The following is a 21,515-nucleotide window of genomic DNA, read 5'->3' as shown; positions in this document are numbered from 1 at the left end:
GCACATGAGGATGAACAGTGTACCAGAGCAGAAATTTCAGTGGGAAAGCAGCATAATCCCAACTTCTTTTGTCATGTGGTATAAACATCATGACTGAAACCACCGGTTTGGTAAGACCTCAAAGACTCCTGCTGTATGGAGTGTAATGTGAAAATCCTCGTGGGAAAGGAATTTGTTTCCTTCTAGTACTCCTCATCCTCATGTGAGTTTCCTTTCATTTACCAGTTCATGACTAACCCTCTTCAATAACAGTCACCTGGTTTGCTCACTCTCATCTGCTGCTACCGACTGGTCTTCCCTGAGCTGCTAAATTCCGCATTGCAAAAGGCTTGAACACCCTTGAATAAGAATTAGCTAATACTTCATGTAAACCACAGGATGCATGTGTGCTTACAAAGCACCTTGTGGCACCAGGACCAGAGTGCTGATATCTCCAAAACTGCCCTCTATAAGCAGGCACAGGAAGTAACAGGATGCAAGGTGTTTACCTCAAACAAAAGAGATGTAAAAGTGGAAAGACTGTTTTGTGGGTTGTTTCGTATTTCAAATGCAAGAGCAGCAAGCACAAGTTTATTTTTTGTTAAGATACAACTAGGTTTTGAAATGGAAACACTAAAACCACTACTAAACTTAACATATCAATCTAACTGCCCTGGGTCAGTAGTTGCCTTCCGAAACTGAGCCCTCAACTAGTCCAAAGAGGTGTTCACTTGTATTGAAAACCAGGCTATAATAACAGAAAGTCCCTGTCACAGCTCCAAGACAAAGCTTTTTCCATCCACGTGCACTGGAAACTCCAGCAGACCAAGCTCTCTGCACTTATCATTCAGCTGTTTTTCCAAGACTTTTTCTGCAGGAACCCACACCAATACCACAAGCCCAACAGGCACATTTTCAGCTTTCCTATAATAAGGCTCAGAATGAGCCACTAGATCAAAGAGATTAAGACCATCTCCACACAGACAGGAAAAGCAAATTTAGCCCCTTTGGTTACGAGAATCAGATGATCCCTCCCTCTTGCTTAAGACATTATCCAAGATCCCTTTGTCCACATGCTTCATCCTCCTGTCAGTCCACAGCTTAAACCCCTTGCATTTCCAGACACGCTTTATTCGCATTTAGAGCTCTGCACACACTAAGCGATTCCCCTCCATCTTCCCATCTGCGGGTATTTAGATTACCTCTTTGCTAAAGAAGAGATTCATCTGGCATCTCAGATGAAGATGTTTTCCCCTTACAGACAACAGTTTGTCTCCATACCTACTTGCTTTGGATTTCCTCTGCAGCTTGTAGAGGCTACAGTTAGGTTTGGGATGTGTGTGTTTCACTGCATTAACTACTCAGCCAAACTGCACCTATTGCTTGTGCCTACTAATGGCTGAATGGAATTTAGAGAAAAAACTTTAGCTGGGCACCTGCAATTACAGACCCACATGGACTTGCAGCTGTGTAATGCATGCGTACATTACACATGATGGACAGCTGAGAGGAAATCTCTCCTCAAACCTCCTGGCTAATGACACACCAATACAAATAAAAGCATAGAAGAGGCCAAAAAAAAAAAAACCAGTCAGAATCAAGCTGATAACAAGTGGAACTTCAGCACATTAAAAAGCAAATGCATGAAACCTTAGATATTTCCCTCACTAACTAGCAATTGCTTTGATTTTTGCATGCCCAGCTGGAGGAAACGGAGTAAGTGAACATGGCAAACAGTTTATGCAAAAACACAATCATAGCAAGGTGTGCATAAGGAATTCCATAGTTAAAAATAGTATGGAAATATTGCAGAGCAACTAGCCTTCCTAAAAAACACCTACTGCAGCAATAGGATTTTAAAAAAGTAATGATCAGGCTTTCTTCCAAGGGCAAACTGAAGTAAACAAACTACACATTTCAAGAATGTTTTTCTGCACACCATTAGTTCACTTTTGGGAAGAAAACAATAATGAAGCATTTCTAGTATCAGAAAAGCCCAAAATAATAACTCAAAGAGAAGGAAAAAGGAAAGATAAGAATGCAGGAGCCATACCCAAAAGCTGAACTCTACTTCACTCCAACTGACAAACATGGTGACCTATTTAATCTCAAAATTTTGAATGGAATGTGGCCGAATAAGGGATAAGCTTTATCTCACTTATTTCTCAACCAGTTTATGATTCTTATTCTTGTTCTTATGGACAGAGTTGCAACCAATTTGTGAGGACAACCGTGTAATTTCAGCTACAGCAATCGTCAGGCTTTGGTGAAGAGGTGAGGGCTGGAGACACCCCCAGCTGACTCAAGCCATCCAGCTGGCCTGAACCCCCAACCATCTGCTCAAAGTTTACACAGATGGGTGAATTTCTTTATCCTTCACCTTGGAGTTTACTACAAAGCTCTGTGCAAAGGAAAAATGATTCAGCTACAAGGGGTAACAGTTGATCAGAAGGTTTTCAAACTACAGCAGGAACTTGAAGACTATCAATATTCACAAACCTTTGCGCCCCATTTAGTTACTGTAAGAACATACTAAGAAGGCGAAGGAATTCACCAGCCCTGGAAGTGCCTCGGAGCCCTATCATGTTTTTATATCAAAAAGCACATCCTACTTCAAATCAGAAATCAGTTCTGGTAAGTCCTACTGTTTCTGCTGCACATTAGATTGCAGCAAGAAATTGCATGTGCCCCATCTAGTTTAAAAAACAGCTGGATAACAGGAGCTTAACCAATGTATCTTTGGGGATGGAAGAAGCACATGGTAACTCTGTACTGAATAGTTAAATAAAAATCAAGTAAATCACTGAAATTAACAAGGCAAGTCAAACAGATCTTTCAATTTTTGCTTGACATTCCAAGCATGATACCTCTTCCAGGTATCAGTGGAAACTGATAGCAGCTTATAAATTATAAGTTATAAATTCCTGCCCAGTCTCCTTTATCAGGCCTCCCTCTTATTCACATGGGGGGCAAAACATATCAAAGAAATATTGCTAAGTGAAAAACAAGTCACAGAAAATTAATGACAAATCCTTGAGAACATGCTGAAGATAAAAATGTAAATCTTGTCATCGGATTATAGTCCAGAAATTGAATAGAATCTATAGTCTTGTTATTTCTACCTCTCAGAAAATATGTGACAAGCTTTGAACAAATAAAAACAACCCTCATACTCTGAAGTTCAAAACCAAAAGATTAAAATGGCCATTTTGGGAAGCAACTGAGCAAGAATTCTCACTGGATTGTTACAGAGATCTCTACTTCTATCAACTTATTTTGTTTTCTATTTTTCTATTTTTAACTATCCCGTCTTAAAAATCAACAGTTCAGACTGTTGTTAAAATCCCCAAAATCTTGCAGCTGCTTCTAGCCATGAATGACAACTTTTTCTCATTATACACACATACATACATATATATAAACATAAACCCAAACAACTAACACTTGAAATCTACACTCTTTGTATTTCTTACACCACTTACCAATAATTCATATAATGTTAAGAGACATGTGTTTTAAGATGCATTATTTGTTGAAACAGCTGCCAAGAAAATGAACTGGTCTCCCCCTTCAGAAATCTCTTCTTAGCAATTACTACTAGAAAGAAAAACATCTATTGCAGGCAAATTAAGGTTGACTGAGTTCTAAGATAACCTGCAGATGTCAACATCAAGACTTCAACTAAGCAGCTTTTGTCTCACAGTAATTATGTTGTGAGGAATACAATGAGGAAAAAAATACTCAAGTGACCCAGAAACCCTGGGAATGCTTTTTAGTTCTTCTTAGGGAAGAATAAGCCCACATGTTATCTGCACATCAGCACACCTCAAAATTCTGATGCCAACTTCTACAGTTAGAGAAACATTGTTTTAGAAGGCTTAAGCCCTTCCTCTCCACAGAGCATTTTATACTTACGTAAAAAGTGTTTTTCCAGTAAGGCTATTTCCAGGTGACCTTTGATCTCATTCAGTCTGTCAGATTCTGTTCTGTTAAAATCCTGAACTCCTGAAGCCATGATGATGGTCCCTGGACCAGCCTGTAAGAAAGCCAGAACATACTGAAAGTTCAGAAGCATTTTTTTTTCTGTCACTTAAATACATCAACTGATTTCTGGGGCAGTAAAGAAACAAGCACGTGAGAAACATGCAAGTATCAACAACTCTACACGCCTCTTTCAGCACCAGATTACCAAAACAAGTGAATGAAAGTTAATCAAATGTGAGTTTACAGAACACACTTCTGCAAACCTTGGGAAGTTACAGAAAACAAGTATTTCCCACCACCACCCTTACCAGTTCTACTGCATCATCATTTAAGCCTTTCTTCTGCTGACTGAAAAGCCGTATTTGTACTATCCCTCTCCTCTTCCCATAAAATGAATGGTCAATGCAACACACTTTACATATAAAATTGTGAAGCTAGCAAAAGTAATACTTTTCTAGATAATTACTGAGCTATTGGAAAACACATACTGTATATTTTAATATCCGTTTATGGAATGTGTAATTCAAGACCACAGTTTCTCAGCAAGGAAGGGGTTCCTCACTCCCCCACAACTCAGTTACTGCAGAAGGATGCTGTTGCTCAGGAGCTCATCCTGGCAGGCTAGGAGAGGGGGAAATCAGAAGACTGCATGCCTCAACAGATTTACCAGCATCCCTTGAATGAACTCAGCAGCATACTGAAAATACTGCAGAAAGCCGGAATTAAAAAGCAGTTGCATTAGTTAGTGAGACCAGTGACAACCACCACCTTCATGAAGTAAACACAGAAAAACCCCAAGCCCACACAGCAGAAGGAAGGTGATGCCTTCTTTCTCTCATGAAGTGGGCATTTTCAGACAGCAGGGAAAAGGGTGGGTGAGGGCATCTCCCAGGTAATGGTTGTTCAGCACTTGTGTACAGTCCCCACCAGGCACGAAAAATCTGTCAGTGAGAATTACAGGAGCTTCTCTAGAATCTTATACTCAAAACCAAAGTGATAGATTGCAGAAGCCTACAATGCAGAAATGATCTCAAAACAAAAAAGAATTTATTTACATATTCTGACTATTCCCCATTCCTTGTTTGAACCCTAAAAACATACAGGAACTGTATTCCTTTCAAACACCAGCTTGCATACATTTAACCATGACAGCTTAATTACATACATATAGAAACTCAAGTAATCTACAGGAGACATTAAATGAAGACATTTTCTGTTTTAGGAAAGATGTGCAGAAAGCTTACTGAAAGCAAAGTACTTTGACAGTTGGGATTGATTTGCACTTTCAAGATAAAACAGTGTGGAAATACCTATTAAACATCTGTTTTCTTGCTTGAACTGAACAGATGCTGAGTTTAAGCCTCAGAATTTGTCTATACGGGCAGATTAGCACTCTGCAGGCAGTTACTGCCCAGCATTTATTTAGCACCAACTCCCCACCTGGGCTTGCTCAATACAGTGCCAAGCTGCGATGCTATTTCCAGTCCCCTAAGCAGCACCCACCCACACAGCACTCTGTCAACGCTGCTGGCCCTGACGAGGAGCAGAAGCTGTTAGCTCAGCAGCAGCCTTGGGCTACTTCCCATTTTGGAGCTGGCACGAATCATGCCATGGCAGAGAGGGACAGACCCCAGGGCAGTCCTCACACAGAGAGCTGCAGCACAGCATCCTCCTCCCCATGCTCCACACTCCCAATCACTCCTGCCTTTAGCCAGGGAGGTGCAGTGAGAGATGCCATTTGCAACTGCTTCAGCCACTGCAGAAGTGTATCAAGGAATGTTTTCAGACGAGCACAGGATGCCAATTAACCTCTGTGCTGATCTCTTATCTACAGAGCTGGGTTGTATTTATTTACACTGCAAGATATAGTGCTATCACTTGCCAGACATTTGAAGAGCCCCAAGGAGGACAGTATGGCTGAAGCCAACAGCAGCACCCTTACAACACATTCCACAGGCAGTCACAAGGGAAGTGTTATTAACATACAGAGTGCTGCCCAGGTGTTAATGCACAGCTTTCTGTATTGTATTTCCACATCTAGTATACAGGGACAATCTCTGCTCTCAGAATGCAGGAGCTCACAGGGAGCTGCCTGAAGAAACAGTGCCACTGCTTAAATATTTTATTGACAAATAAATAAAATCACGTACAGGTCAAAGAGCAAGGTGCTGTACTCAAAAGGAATGTGCCTGGACTCTGGGCATCAGCCCTGTGCTCAGACAGCAGCTGGTTCCCACCCCAACCCCATGTGGCAGGGAAAGGAGCACAGAAACTGAGGTGAGGGAGGAGAGCAAAAAGAAGGGGCTAGCAAGTATCTAAGCATATTTAAGTTTTCATCCTCATTAAAGATACTCAAGATATTTCACCAAAAGATGTGCTACATTCCAGAAATCTGTCTAGAGAACCAGCTCTGCTTTTGCTTCTTCAGAGACGTTGAGTCAATAATTAAAGCCCAGGATACCTTAACTGTGCCTCTAAGGAAGAAGGAAAGAGCAAGAGGTGCATAGCACTGGGGAGAGTGACACTGGTTAATATGACATTCTCAGAGTTTCCAAATTTGTTTATCTGCTAAAGCACTGGATCCAAGCAGCTTGACATCCACTGATGGGTTAAAAATCAGAAGGTACACAAAAAGCTACAAAAGGTTACAATGACCTTCTAACCTAGAGAAAAAAAGAGGAAAAAAATCCACCGAATTAAAACATAAGAATACTAGAATACTAGGAGCAAGATCATGTAATTATCATGTAATAGTAAAATGGTTTATTAAGATACACAGTGACATAGATTTGGTGATGCACCCTATTTCCAAAATTAGCATCACCACAATGTTTTATGACTACCATTTAGAAGCATTCAGAAGAACTGAGCACGTCCAGGACAGTGATATGGGAGACATTTAAGCAGATGTCTCTTTCTGTCACAGAAGTTTTTCCCCCACACCAACACACCTAAGAAAACAAGAAATAAGGTCTCTACATTTGCTGAAGGTCAACTAACTGCCTGCCTCTGAATTCTAAAAAGTCCCTCTGTCAGAAGCTAGCATATCTGACTCAATTCACAAGTTAACAAAATCCTTGTATTAATTCCACTTTTATCTGGGTAAAGGTTTCTCCTCTCTGCTGCCTCTGTAGGACAGGACTGGGACTCGGGCTGGGTTAACTATACTGCACTGTACAGATGTCCTTTCTAGTTTCTGACTCACCGTAAAAGCCTTGAAGGCTTCCACAGATTTCTGCTTTTCCTTCTGCCTCTCTAGCTTCGACAGTATTTGACACAGGAGCCCTCTGAAAATGTTGGCAATCATTATTACTTAGCCAAGATTGTGTGCAAGGCCTGGCAGTGCCTAGGAAGACAGAGAAAAGCCCGAGGTAAGCGTAGAGACAGAGGGGCTAAAGCAACATTTTTGATGACGGCAGACTGCCTGTAATCAGAGTTCAGGGTTGCTTCTCCAAGCCACATCCAGCTCCAGATCTAAAATCCACATCTCCCCACAGAAGTGTTTTTCAAGCCATCTGCAGTTCAGGCTTTCCATAACAGCACTTCCCAGCCCGAGATTTCTCTGCCCTCCCTCTCCAAAACCCCTTCATTCTGTAAGCCCTGGGGCTTGTTCTGTGTGCTGGCACTGCTGCCACTGTACAGCCACAGGAAGGGTCCAAGTCACTTCCTGACTCAGCAGATGTGGATCTGTCCTCTCCATCTGCAGCACAGCACATCTTCAGTATCACACAAACACAACTGCCCAACTCTCTGCTTCTAATTTCCTTCCCCAACATCAAATGCACGTGGATGATTTTTCTCTAGGAATATCTAACAAAATGGTGGTCTGATTTCCAAGTTTGTAATTAATGTGGAGAGGAGCAGTTCTTAAACACAAAGGATGGGGAGCAGTGAGGACACCACATGCCAACCCCGGGGGAAAACCATCCACTCAAATCATCCCTCAGAGTCCAGAAAGTGGCTGGGACACAACACAGGGAAGAGGTAGTTTAAAACAGAAGATTTTAACTTCTGTTCATTTGAGGAAAAAAGAGGAGGGGGGAGGTCTTCAGCCATACAGCAAACTACACAGCTTGTCCTGCAAAGTTCTACCCTCCTGAGCTTTTCATCTGACACTTTATGTGCATTTTCTTACTTCAAATTATGAAAGGGTTCCCCGTGAATGCTGCACTTACCTGCTGCAAGAAAAACTCAACAACATTGCTTAAGAATGAAAGCATCTGCATGAATAGTTAATCCTTAGTAGCTATTCTTGGAAGCATACCCATACTTGCATGCTCCTAAAACACAGCCATATTCTACATAAATTTTTAAAAATCTAGTGCTAGCCAGGTTGAGAGACTTTAACTCCTTAACTGTAATGTTTGCACCACGCTTTAAACCTTCCAATTATGGTAAATAAGATGACCAATAGAGCAGCATTTAAAGTTTTAACTGACATGTGTCAGGAAAAACCATGCTGTACTGCAACAGCAATTAAATTAATGTTTTCTGTACCACAATAACTCAGATTTAATCCTAGCACACTGGCAGGGAACTTACATAAGTAGATTAGACTGCTTTCAGTACAACATGCCAGATACAAGAGAGCTTTACAGAGCTCACTGCCAGGTTAGTACCAGCCTCTACAGGTTTGGACACAGCTTGTTCTTTCCCCACTCTGTGAGGGTATGTGATCTCCTCCGCACCATGTTCATTCATATACCTGCTTATAGACCTGAATCTTGTCTCCTCTTCTATAAAAAACAGGAGTGGTGGTGCTGAATAAACGGCACTTTAATTACTGAGCAGGCAACATTACCTCAATTTCTAATGTCCCAACAAATCAAATGCTAATTGATTTGGAATGGACCAGGTTACTCCCTCTACTTATTTTGCAGTTGTGGTGTTTTTACAAAACAATGCAGAAATAACAGTGCTGCATGCAGTGTCCTTGCCTTAAAAAAACTAAATAACCACCCATGGCAAAGAGGGAACAAAGGAAGAAATCTGGGAAGCCATTCAGGAATTGAAAGAGATGTTTAGCAGAGAGTTAAATTTGTTAACCAGCACTGCTGTCTTGGCAATGATCTGATCACAGTGCCCAAACACCCACAGGGACCTAAGAAAGTATGTGCTATTCAAGGCATATCTGGTAGCTGGGGCACTTAAATGAGAGGGGGAAACCCACACAAGCAATCAGCCAGCCTGTAAGCTGAGTCCAAACTAGTTCAAATTAAAACACCTTTTGAACAAAAACGCTCAGAAACCACTGAGAATTCAAAGGAAAATATGACTCCTTCCATCTCCAGAGTCCTTCAACCAAGAGCTAGCTGTGTGCTCTACCCAAATACAGATTAGGATGTTTGCTATTGAACTAAATAGGTAAAGCTCAATTTTAAGACAAAAAATAGAAAATTACCTCATCTGACCATCCTTTCTGTCTTTTCACAGGGTGTAAATTTTACATGTGTAGTAAGGCATGTGAAGTGTTGGGACCAAGTGCCACTGCACAATCTGTGGCCTGGGACTGAACACTCACTTCATCTGCTGGAAGTGCAACAGAGGATGATACTCTTCCTGGCAGATGGTCAGAGCTCTGCAATCACAAGCTTTTATGACAAGGCTTTTTACTCTGCAACCTCCATTTGTATCAAGTGTTTGCACACGCTTGTCAGGTTCAGATACATACCTAAAGAAGAGGCACCTCATGCGCACATTTTTAAGTGCACTGCAAACCCGTGAAGCACAGAAGGGTCCTTCATTCATATGACTGCACTGTGCTGTTCTAATAGACAGATCTTTCCTTAATGCCTCCATAATGACTAATATACCAGACAGGGGCAGGGGGAGGGAAGTAGAGAGGGGCAGAGATGAAATCTTTGTCTAGGGAATGGCTGACAATGAAGATGCAGGGTGGAATAGGACTCTTAATTCTGCATTATCTATGTTCAGTTCCAAGCCACCAATCTTGCTCTTTCAAGACCATGAGTTCTGTACCCAAACTCCAATAGAAACAGTGAAGGAACAGAAGTGGAAACACAGTACAGCTTACATCTATCTGAAAAGACAGGCAACCTAACCTTCATTTACACAGAAGACTTGCATTGGTTTTTGTGTGCTTTCAACAGTTTCCGAAAGGTATTGAACACAAAGAAACCAGTAAGACTTGGTCTTATGATCAGAGTAATGCAAGTATAATACTAAGTTGCTTACAAAGCCTAAAAAAGAAAAACACCCTGTATAAGCAATTTAAAGCTATGAGTTTTAGACACTGAATTAAAACCAATTCAAGCACAATTCAACTATATAATCTCAATAAGAAACAGACAAGTAATTCAGAATTGCACTGTTCACACAACCTCAGCCACCACTACTTTAATATTGATTAAAATATATAAGCATTACTTTCTGCACTCTTGGTATCTCTGCAGCACAGGGGATTATTTGTCCCTTCATTTTACAGATGGGCAGCAGTGCTTAGTGGGCAGATGCCTGTGAGGACCAACTGCTAATCCCTCAAACTTCCCATCTGAAATTTATCCCTCATACATCAGAACTCTTTCCTCATACCAATTTGCTTATTTTGCTCATATCTGTAACACAGCTGCTGCTCTTAGGCTGTTCCAGCATCACACTGGGTTTGGAGCACCCAAACATCAGGAGTGGGGCAAAACAAGTTTGATGCCATTGCTGCTTTCCTCTCTCCCTTTCTCCCTGATTTTAAAGAACTGCACTCAATTGTGTCCCAAGGACTTAGATCACAAAAGCCTACTGGAGTATGTAACCAGCCAGAAAGCAGTGTTTCTCCAAGTTCCATTCTCAGCAGACAGAGCTCAACATTTTGAGAAAACAGAAACCATCACTGCAGATGCTAAGGCTTCATAAGTATTCGAAACTACAGGTTTACCTTGCTGTTCCCTCAGCTACCCTCCATACCACCCAGGAGCTACTATTCCCCTGCAGAAATACATAAAATAGAATCTGGAGTTTCAGGCAGATCTTTCTGTAGCCTCTAGCTCTGCCATCCAGACACTTCTGATTAAATACAAAAGGCATCTAATATATACCCACACAAAACATAAAGCCTTAGGTTTAATGAAAATAAGCCAGTATCTACCTATAAAAAACTCACAAAATACCATGTTGGAAGGGCAGCAGCAGAGATTAGTCCCAGTATACACAATACTTACATCTTAACAAATGACAGATGTCTTCAGTAGAATAAGAGAAAAGGAATAGCTTTTAACAGACTTCCTTGTCTGAGAAGCTTGAGGATTTACATATAACAGACTTTTTGTGACCAAAACATGCTCTGTTATTACCACCTGTTTGTTCCATGATCATAGGAAAAACATTCTGGCAAAAAGCTCTCCATAAGCAGGACTGTATGTGGCACCATGCAAACCCATTTAAATTTTAAAAAGCTAACAGCTACAGAACCGGATACAAGCTGCCAACCTCAAAGGAGGCGCAGAAGCATAAACAGTTTGAAATCTTTTAGTTTACAACTTGCTGTGAGCAAGCCCCCTGCTCCTAGAAATGAGCCTTCAGACAACAGTCTGATCACATTTTGGGGATAAAAACTGCACAGTAAGTTTTCATAGGGTGATATAAATTCTGAATTCCAAGTCACTTCTACAATACAATTATATAGACAAATCTAAATTTATACTGTAGCGCTCCAAGCTTATGGATCCACAGCCATTTTTTAACAGTTAAAGAAGGATTTTATTTTACTTTTTTAACCAACATTTAACTTTTCCTGAAGCAGTGTCTTTGAAAAAGGTAGGTCTGCTTTGGTGCTTCTGCTGACAAACCAGAACGTTTTAGCACTGCCTTCATAGGTTTAAACCAGCTCTAATAGCATGGAAGCACTACTGCATACAACACATGAGGGGAGGAGGAGGTGGTGTGACCCTCTAACACTAATGAAGCAACCAGAAATCTTATCCTTGAAGTCCTGGACAGTGTCATTTGAGCAGATCTGAGCTCCTCAAACTGAAAAGTCGCCTTTTCTTTTTCACATGTTCATTAGTAATTCAACAAAACAAAAACCAAAAAGCATTCAGAAGCACATCAAAAGTTAACAAACCTGTCAACTCACAAGACCTAGAATTAAAAGTAGCAACAGGGAACCCTAATATTAAGAAATTAATTGATATTTCCACAAAATGAAGACCTATTACTGGAAAGTTACTTCCTAGTCCACAAATCTTCAAGTGTTACAACCATAATATAAGGATAAAGAATTAGTAATTTCTTTTCTTTTTTTTCCTGAAAACTACAAAACATAATATAATGGTACTTAAATCAAGTACTTACAGGGTCTCTCAGCTCTTCATTGTCTCGAGCTGACGTTCGAGGTATCTTCACCGGGATTTCATCTCCACATTCAGTGTCTGAAGCATTTGGAGACTCTGCTAAATCAAGGAACTCATCTCTCTTGTGACCTCTGAACCTTATTTTGTCCAACTTCTTTAGCATGTTCAGCACTGCACTTTTCTGCTTTACCTTAACATGACGGTTGGAGTCTCTGAAAGATCAAGAAATCAAGAGTATTTTAGAAAGCTTGCAATAAATCTAAATGCACACATTCTTATCACTAACTACTCCCAAACACCTTTCAGGTGCCTTCCTGCCACTGGAGGAAAAACATGCTTAGTTTTTTAACAGGCATTTTTTCCAACATGTAACAGATGCATGGTTTGTTTTACAATAGTTGATCATTTGCCTTCTTCCCAGACTCTCATGGCCTTTCCCTCCTGGCAGTTTTTAAAGCAAGTCAGAATAGGCACAAAATAACAACCAGCACTCCAAAGACAGATTAGGAAGTCAGTTGCTAACAGGTTACTGGAAACAAAAAAAGTTTAGCTGGTAAGTCAACATTCTTCAATATGTGATGCTTCTAATCAAACACAGGAAAAATCCACTAAGCTTCACAACCAACTTTTAAATTCCCAGACAAACTAGAGCAAAAGAGTAAGGATGCTATCTCCTACTACCTCAGGCTAAGAAAACAGAAAGTAGCAAGGGTTTACTGAAGAAAGCCACAGAAAGATCCATACAGAAGATCTCACCAAAAATTAGACTGCTGAAACAGACCATACATCACATTCAAATGCACCGCCAAAAACCTTAAAATTACCACAACCGACAACCTTGTATGCCCCTGAAATTGTACTGGGAGAAGCATTTTGCTCTTTAAAAGACAACAGAAGAAAGCTTAATTCATGTGCGTAAACTCATTGTAATGGTAGCTTTCCAAGACACTGCACTGTATAATTTCTGATTTAAACCAGACTTGCCAAACTGCTCCCATTCAATGAAACACACTCTGTATCAAAGGTCCCAAACTCCATCTTCAAAAAAAAAAAGCAAATCCAACAGTTAGTTCCTTGATCCTGTCACTCCAGCAAGTTCCTGCTCTGGCAGTTTATAACAAAACAGCCACAATTATCTCAGCACACAGAGATCTATTTGGAGGATGATGCTATGTCCTAGTAAATGGATTTTTAAAAATTTATTTTGAGGCACTTGTTTCTGGTACTACTCTTTTGTCCTCTATGGTCAGCACAACCATCTTCTTCATTAGAAGTCATGCTTAGTTTCATGGCACATCATCCCAGACACTGGTGTGAGATGAAAATGCAAAAGGTAAACTCAGACAAATGTCACTTCAGGAATAAAAATAAAGAGCAAAATAGAAAAACCTTTTGCTAGCACAGCCTTTGCACCTAAGGCAATTCTCATCTCCTAGTACAAACCTCTTTTCAACAGAGCTCCTCAACTTTCCCAATGGATTCTCTGCTTACCCTAACACTTTGGCAGTGACTACTCACACCAAGCACAAACTGGATCATTCCCTTCAAATATGTCTTAGTTTTCACCTCTGCCAAGTTTTATTAGCACCCTTCAATTAAACACAGAAGTTTTAAACTAATACAAATCCCTTACAGTACAGCTGGCAAAAAAAACCCACAAAATTCTTTATCAGAGATGCTTAAAGTTGCAACCCTGTGTTTAATCTATCACATATAGAGAAACACTTGTGCGAACTCACGCCAAGGTTATTTTCTAAGAACAGCTTTTCTTTGAAGTTCTTTTACTTGTCAAAGCTAAGTTTAAAATAGAAACACTTCTTGCTCATTCATTGACTATTTGATGAAGAAACTTGTCAGCTATCACATCCAAAAATATCTCTAGGCCTTACTATTAATAGCAACTAGGGAACAAATGGTACGAGGGAAGTTTAAACCTCTGATAAGCACCAGCACAATTGTATCACTCTCCCTCCCATCACAATGATCTCCACCTATGTTCAACCAGATTTACATAGCATGTGAGAGACCTACAGCAAAGCAGCTGTAAACCAAATCCTGTCTGTTCATCATCCACGCTGTCACTGCTAATGATACAGCAAGGCATGGAAATAATAAAGCATGGTAGAGTGTTATTCCTTTTCTGGAGTGGTTGGCAGCCATAAGCCCACAACGATGGAGGACAAACATGCATCCCACACATTCCCTATCCCTCTTAGGGATGGAGCAGTTACTGCAGATGAGCATTGCTGTCCTGGACAGAAACAGGAGTCCTCAGCATTATTCTGTTAAAACCACATTTATCCACTGTTCCTCAAAGGCCAGGGCTGGATCATCTTTCATAGCCTGGCATATCTAGCACTTCCACAGATGGTTCAAGACTAGAATTCAGTTGTCTTTCCCCTTAGCATAAAATCACATTCGCTTACCACACAAAATAAATGAGAAGCATCAAAAACATCTTGAGACAAAGCAATCTCCAAACCTTAACATCAAGCTTTGAATGAAGACTGAAAAAGCCACGAGGGCAGTGGAAAGGCCCACTGGCATAACTGCCAGGGATGGACATCACTTGGGAAACTGAAATCCTAAACTCCACTCTCATCCATGGATGGCTCATGCATTTCAGGTCACAGAACAACCTGGACAACAGATTACCCATGAACACACTCATGGTATTTTTTTACTCACAAAACTGATGACTTACCCCACACATATTACTACCTAGCCTTTTAAAAATGCAAACCTTTCTTTAAATTGCTCCAATGAATGGAGTCAGCTTAAATTCTGAGGCTAGGAAAACACACATGTCATGAGGGTCAATATTTTTGCACGATTATTCAGTATGTTAACCATTAAAAGAGGACATGGTAAAGAACCCCATTCCAAGGCATTTCTAAAGTGCTTGAAGTAGAAGAAGCAGTTCTATAAAAATATCTTCTCAGTTAAAATTTAAAGATAATAAGATCATTTTGTCTAAAAATTGTTTTGCATGTACCAGGTTCCCAAATTACTTACAGTTACATTACATTAACCTAAGCAAAAATGTAAGCTTGCCAACAAGCTCCTATAAAAACTCATTATCTGGCCTCCAGCCAAATGCTGGATCTAAGACAGGCTTTTTATGTCAGCAGCCTGTTCCTGCAACCAGCAACTTTTTTTATGGTGACATTTCAGCAGTTTCAGGCTCACTAGGAAAAAAGATTCTTGGAGATTCTGTATTCCAAATGACTTGAGTCAAATTTAGATAAGCTTGAGGAAGCTTTTGCAAAATGAAAGACCTGAATCTGATCTAGAATTAGATTTATTGTAAAATATAGTAACTAAATAACTAAATATCAAAACACTTGCTTCACCATCATCGCTGTTCATCCCTCACCTTCTCCCAGCTACCTGTCCTGGACCCATCCTTACCCAAACACCCATTCTGAGCTCAGCTGGTTCAGCTGTGAATTTCAAGCTGTTTCTAGTAACTCCCCATACCCACAACATCAAAACCACCATGCAACTCTACACATGTGGAGCTCAGAGTGCGAAGGCAGACCCACATCTCACTCTGCTTTCAAACTAACCATTAACAAATGCTGTAACACTCTAATAAAAATACAAGTATTTTAACTCCATGCATTTTAAACACTGCCATTTCCCAACACTGTCATACATGTGGCAATAATCAAGTGAAAAAGATCTAATTTTTTGTGCTTAAAAAAACTCTAGCTAAAATAATCTTTAAAGATTTTCTTTTTAATTGCCATTAGTATCTACTGGCTAACATAAATCCTTCAAGCCTGAAGCTTTATTCCTTTTACAGAGGGCCAGGGAAGAGATGCCTTTATTTTGACCTAATATGTAAACCCATCAAACAATTGTCAGACTCTCATTTTAAATGAATATATCAAGACCCAAAAACCAAAACCAACATACACTCACATTCCAAATTTATACTAAGAACAGAAAAATCAAGCTTTCCTAAACTTTCACTTAAAAATCATAAGGAGATCTACAAGAAATTTTTCAGCCTACATTTATAGAGACTTCAGTAGCAGACAACCAGCTTCCAGGGAATATTGAGAACCACCCCTGCCATCTGGAGGGACTTGTTTATGAGATGTGTTCCTATGGACAAGCCTCCCACCCCTTCATGCCACTCCTGCCCCTTTCTACTCCTGCATGAACGTGGAAGAGGTTGGGATGCAGAGGGAACTCAGGGAAGCACAGCACCCAATGTAATGCTGCTGTCTGAAATCTGCCTTAACTCACCCCAGCCTCCAAGTGGTTTATAGGTTTTGGTTTTCTGTTGTTGCATTTAGTTTTTACACAAATACAGTCCGTGGCCTGGTAGACCCAGCAGGGATTGAACAGCTAAATCTTCCTGTGCACTTTTCAGAGAAAGGGCTCTGCTGTGCAACAGAGGGTTCCGTTTTCCTTAGCTGTTAACAAAACACAAACCTGCTACACAAAGTCAAACAGCATTGCCTCAGCAAGTGTTAGTCTGGAGCCTGAGGGAAAACAAACAAAGAAACCACTTAAAACATCATGGATGAATTTTGTCCCAGGTCAAAAAGGCCCTACAAGACTATGACACAGTACAGTAACCTTCAATGCACCCATGTTCCTTTTGCTAGAAAAACAGCTTTTCAGAAAGCTGAAGATGACCTGCAAACCTAGTATACCCCTAGTTCTCATCTCTACATTCCATCTCCTTCATATTCTCCTTTCATTCTCAAAATACATTTCTGCAGAAGTCCAAGGTGAGAGCCCTGGTATTCAAGAAAAGCCAGGCTGCATGTGGATGAACAAATAGAGACACTGTTGTCAACACCAGGACATTTTGGTCTTATCATGAGGAAGGGATGTGCAAATTGAGGATTACGTTTGGTATTCATTACTTCTACACTGAAATGCTCCTGAATAAATATTCTGAGAGTTGACAGGAGAGCAGTAACACAAGACAAACTCAATCCATTCACATACACTGAAAATTAAGCTTAGTGTATTCTTTTCTAGACATGTCTAACTAAAACTCGAAGGAACAGTGAGTATATCTAAGCCTAACACAGATTCAGAGTCCTCTGTATAATGTTCTGTGCAAAAATTTCCCTCTTGCTACATGATTCCCCCCCCCCCAATTTCTCATTTTAATGAATGGAATCCCATTTCAAGTCACTTTCTGCACATTTTGTACTTATTAATATTTAAGGAGATAACCAGAGAAAGACCAACTGCACTCAAGAGCTCCTTGTCTGCTCAGCTTTTCACAGAATCACAGAATGGCTCAGGGTGGAAGGGACCACAGTGGGTCATCTGGTCCAACCTCCCTACTCAAGCAGGATCATCCTAGAGCACAGGATTAAAGAAAAGGACACTTTTCTTTCCCCTGTGCATGGACTTCTCCCAAACTACTCTGCAGAAGGATCACATCTGTGAGGAATGCCAAACTTTATCCACAGCACCTCTTCTTGAACAAGAGGCAGTGATTTTGTAAAGCTGAAGTTGGCACCTTTCAAGAAAACTTTACATTAAGCTTGACTCAACAAAGATGTTTAGCACACAGAAGGGGCACAACCCACACTCAGTGTGACCCTTTCATGAACAGCCGTGACACGACATTGAGCTCATCCAGGACAATACAACGTTTTAGGTCCTCAGTATAGAATGATGTCATCACTTGTCATTGGAAACAAAGACTGCAATACTTTGAGCCAAACATTCAGTTTGATTGGCCAAGAGTAGCTTACAAACATTCTCTGAAAGTTACAAGCACTGCACAAGTGCCCTCAATTTCTGACATCAGCACGCAAACAAATCTTCAAACTGAGCTCTCTCCACACCCATCACAACAGGTTCATCCTGAAATAATACCGCCTCAGTGCCACAGTCTGGTCAAGTCTTCTTCCAATTACATCACCCTTGGCTTCAGGGTCATAACATACCCGGAACAAACTCCTTTCTGGTTTTGAGTAACACCTACTAAAAGCTCCTTTCAGGGTCAGGATTCTTTAAAACTCCAGGAACAGACTAGACTAGACAGGGACAGACTAGGGGGATGGACTCTGGTGGGCTGTTTTCTTCATGACAGATGAAGTTATCAGGCCACCTTTGGAGAAACACTATGCCCAGTAACTCAGGATTATTTTGCCTTTAAGGGAGTTGAACAAAAAAATCCCACCAGAATCACCTCCTCTGTTACACACTGCCAGCAGAAGCAACACTCGGTTAACACAGGTTGGAAACCAACAGGGAGTTGTGCTTTGGTGTTCCGGACTTAAGTAGATGCAGTTATTAATTAAGCATCAACTCAAACAATTTCAATTGTCCACTGACTGAGAGGAGGAAGGGAGGAAGAAAAAAGTGGAAAGCTGTGTAATATGTTCTGTGGTTCAATACGGGGACTGGAGACAGAACTTCAACATACAGATCTTGACTGCTACTGGTGAGGTTGTCACAGCAACCATAATGCAGCTTCATGAATATGTATTACGCTAAAATCTATTTTTTTCCCCAAAAGAGAGTACTGTGTCATTCAGCTCACAACATGAAGCTGCCTGGGAGACAAATCAGGACTGCACAATAAAAGTGACTTGTCTTCAAAACCTTCAGCTTGGCTGCTGCAAACAAAAGGGTTGGGGGAAGAGGGGAAACACAGAACATGCTGGCTTGGGGCTGTAGGGCTCTCTTCTGTACCTTCCTCAGACAGTACTTCAGACATATTTGACAAAAATTTTAAGGCAGACATTCCCAAAATCAGCTGCTCAGTTCCTGCAGAGTTGCAGACCTGTGCAAAGCATCAGCATTAATCCCTCAAGCACCAGGGGACCAGCCCATCAGTCAGCCAGAGGCAGCAGCACCAGTGACCCTCCCCACAAGGATGGAGACAGGGAGCTGCTGTTTAGTGTCCAAGACAGCTGAAACTGGGGGCCTTGACTTGGCCATCACTGGAAAATTGTGGGTGGAGTGATTCACAAAACAAAAAATCCCAAACCACACACATGCACCTATCCAGGTCACACCCTATCATGTCAAGGAACAAAAGGCAGTAACTGTTTCCGCTGAGTTGGTGTGGGAGTTGTACTTTGTCCTTAACTCCCCATTTACCCCTCTTCCACTAACACAGAGCCACCCTACTGTGGCTACACACTTTTGTCTCTCATCATGAAACCTCAGTCTCTCATTGTGAAACCTAAAATTAGCAAGCTTTGTTAAATTCATTTCTCTGTAAATTGAGAATTTTAACTCCCAAATTTGCAAGATAAAATTCATTTTTCTTCAAGACACCTGTGTGGGAGGAAATAAAAGATAGACACTGATTATGCCACCAGAAAAGCTGCACAAAAAGCCTTGCATGAAAACTTTGCCTGCAGAGAGGATCTCCAGCAGCTTTCATGGACTGGAGGAGCTACCCGTTCCAGCCATGGCAGATATCCTCTGAAAGAGTTAGCACGTCGTGATAGTAATAAAAGCCTATTGCTGACATGAACTCCTCCCTTCCTGGTCACCCACCTGGTCCTTCTTTCTCCCCTGCTGTGTTCCCATCCCAGTCCCAGAGGAGCCCAGCCAAGCCTGAAGCCCACTAGATCACAGGCTGACACCAAAGGGAGCAACCCCGCTCATTTCTGCCACAGCCTTTATGTCACTTGATCATTCATGCAGTTCATCAGCTCATTGCTGATGCAACTAATTTTTGTTTGTTTTCTGGCAAGGTCGGTCTAATCAGAGCAGACAGGGATGCAGTCTCACTCGGGGCAGCACAAGCTATTGGAGCTTTTGCTATTCCCACACAGAAAATGAGGCGGTTTGTGGTGGTGGGCGGAGGGAGAAAGCATCCTTTTACAGCAGCCACCTGCACCTAAACAAGGTGAAACGACTGCAAAGCTTCACCTTAAAGACAGCATTTATGAAGCTGCCACAATTTCAAAAATTGGACGCCAGAGCTTCAGTCCCTACTCTGAAGGACAGGGAAGAGTTTGTCACAGCTTGGCATTGACAAAAGGATTTTTTCTGCTTCCTTGCTCTGAATTTTGTCTACTAGTCAGGGTAGAGCTGAGGGTGAAAACAGGAAGATGAGTATCACCAGCTCAGCAAGAGCCTTTGCTTATGAGAAGGTTCAGGAAGCTTAGAATTGGATGGGCTCCCAACAGGTAAGAAGCTGGGGCACACAGGAACTGCTGCCCTAAGCAAGCACCACAACTTCTGCCTATAAAAACAGAGACATGGGGGTGACAAATGCAGGAGGACAATAACACAGGGTAAGATTAGACTGTCACTGCATTTATCTCCTCTTCCACTGTTCAAATGGAAACTGTAAGAAGTCTAGTTTGACACAGTACTGAGAATAAAGCTGGCCTTTTACAATCTACTTTAAAATAAATAAAGTCAGAAGTACATATACTGGCAGAAGTACATATACTTATGCAGACTATTAAGTTTATTAAGAAGGTAATCACTGACTGTTTAGGAAAACTGTGAGCCCTGCCAGCCGTGAAGAATTTTAATTGTCCCTTCAAGTAAAAAAAGAGCAAGTTATTGAGACCTGTTTGATGCTGAGTTTTCCATTATCTCAACTGCATGTTCGCTATCTTCAGAGGGTAACTAAAGATAAATCAGAGAATGAAGGTACTGCTAAGGAAAAAGGACACTGTAGAAATGAGATGTAATCCAAGCTTAAGAAAAGATTCTTTGAGACCACAGAATAGCTACACAGAATAGCTTGGACCTAGCAGGTATTTCTTTGAGAGGACTTTCAGAAGCAAGTACTTCATCAGCTCAGGGTGTCTGATCATAGCTCACCCAGCAACCTATGAAAGCAAAGGTACATAGCATTGTGTAGTTTCGAAGAATGTCTGTACATTCCTTTTTGTTTGTTGTGTCTATAAATAAAGATGTACCATGTGAAGCAGGACACTGCTCACAGCTGATGACCACAGCCTGACCAATCTCGGCTGTGCATGTACACCCACGAGCACAGCTGAGAGCACACAACCCCGTGCTGAAGGGAAGCCTGCCCCAGCCCTCACCAACCTCTGCACCTCACACCTCTGAGTAACACTTCCCCCGAGCCACAGGGCCAAGGCTCCTGTGCATTACAATTTCACTTATGGCAAGGCCATACAGAAGGAATTACTCAAGCTAACAGGCAAAAGACCACAGACCTACAACTGCTGTGTTACATGTGCAGTGATAAAATGAACCCCCTACCTTTGTGACACTAAACAACCCAGGGCCAGGTTCATACTTCCCAAATCATTCACCTAT

The 21,515-nt window shown here is 41.2% G+C and overlaps 1 protein-coding gene across 1 annotated transcript in view; it reads right to left on the bottom strand.

Annotated features, from left to right (window-relative positions):
- The window catches only part of GRAMD4 (GRAM domain containing 4), a 79,311-nt gene that overhangs the window by 38,049 nt on the left and 19,747 nt on the right, over positions 1–21,515 (bottom strand). Inside the window, exons 2-3 of the mRNA XM_068995395.1 lie at positions 12,268–12,478; positions 3,895–4,015 (exon numbers count right to left, since the gene is read on the bottom strand). Coding sequence (XP_068851496.1) covers positions 3,895–4,015; positions 12,268–12,478 — 332 coding nt within the window. The remainder of the gene's footprint in view (positions 1–3,894; positions 4,016–12,267; positions 12,479–21,515) is intronic.

This window comes from Aphelocoma coerulescens, chromosome 1A (genome assembly GCF_041296385.1).
Source record: "Aphelocoma coerulescens isolate FSJ_1873_10779 chromosome 1A, UR_Acoe_1.0, whole genome shotgun sequence".
Classification (NCBI taxonomy): Eukaryota; Metazoa; Chordata; class Aves; order Passeriformes; family Corvidae; genus Aphelocoma; species Aphelocoma coerulescens.
Note: the sequence above shows the minus strand (reverse complement) of the source record. Positions and strands in the feature narration are given on the sequence as shown.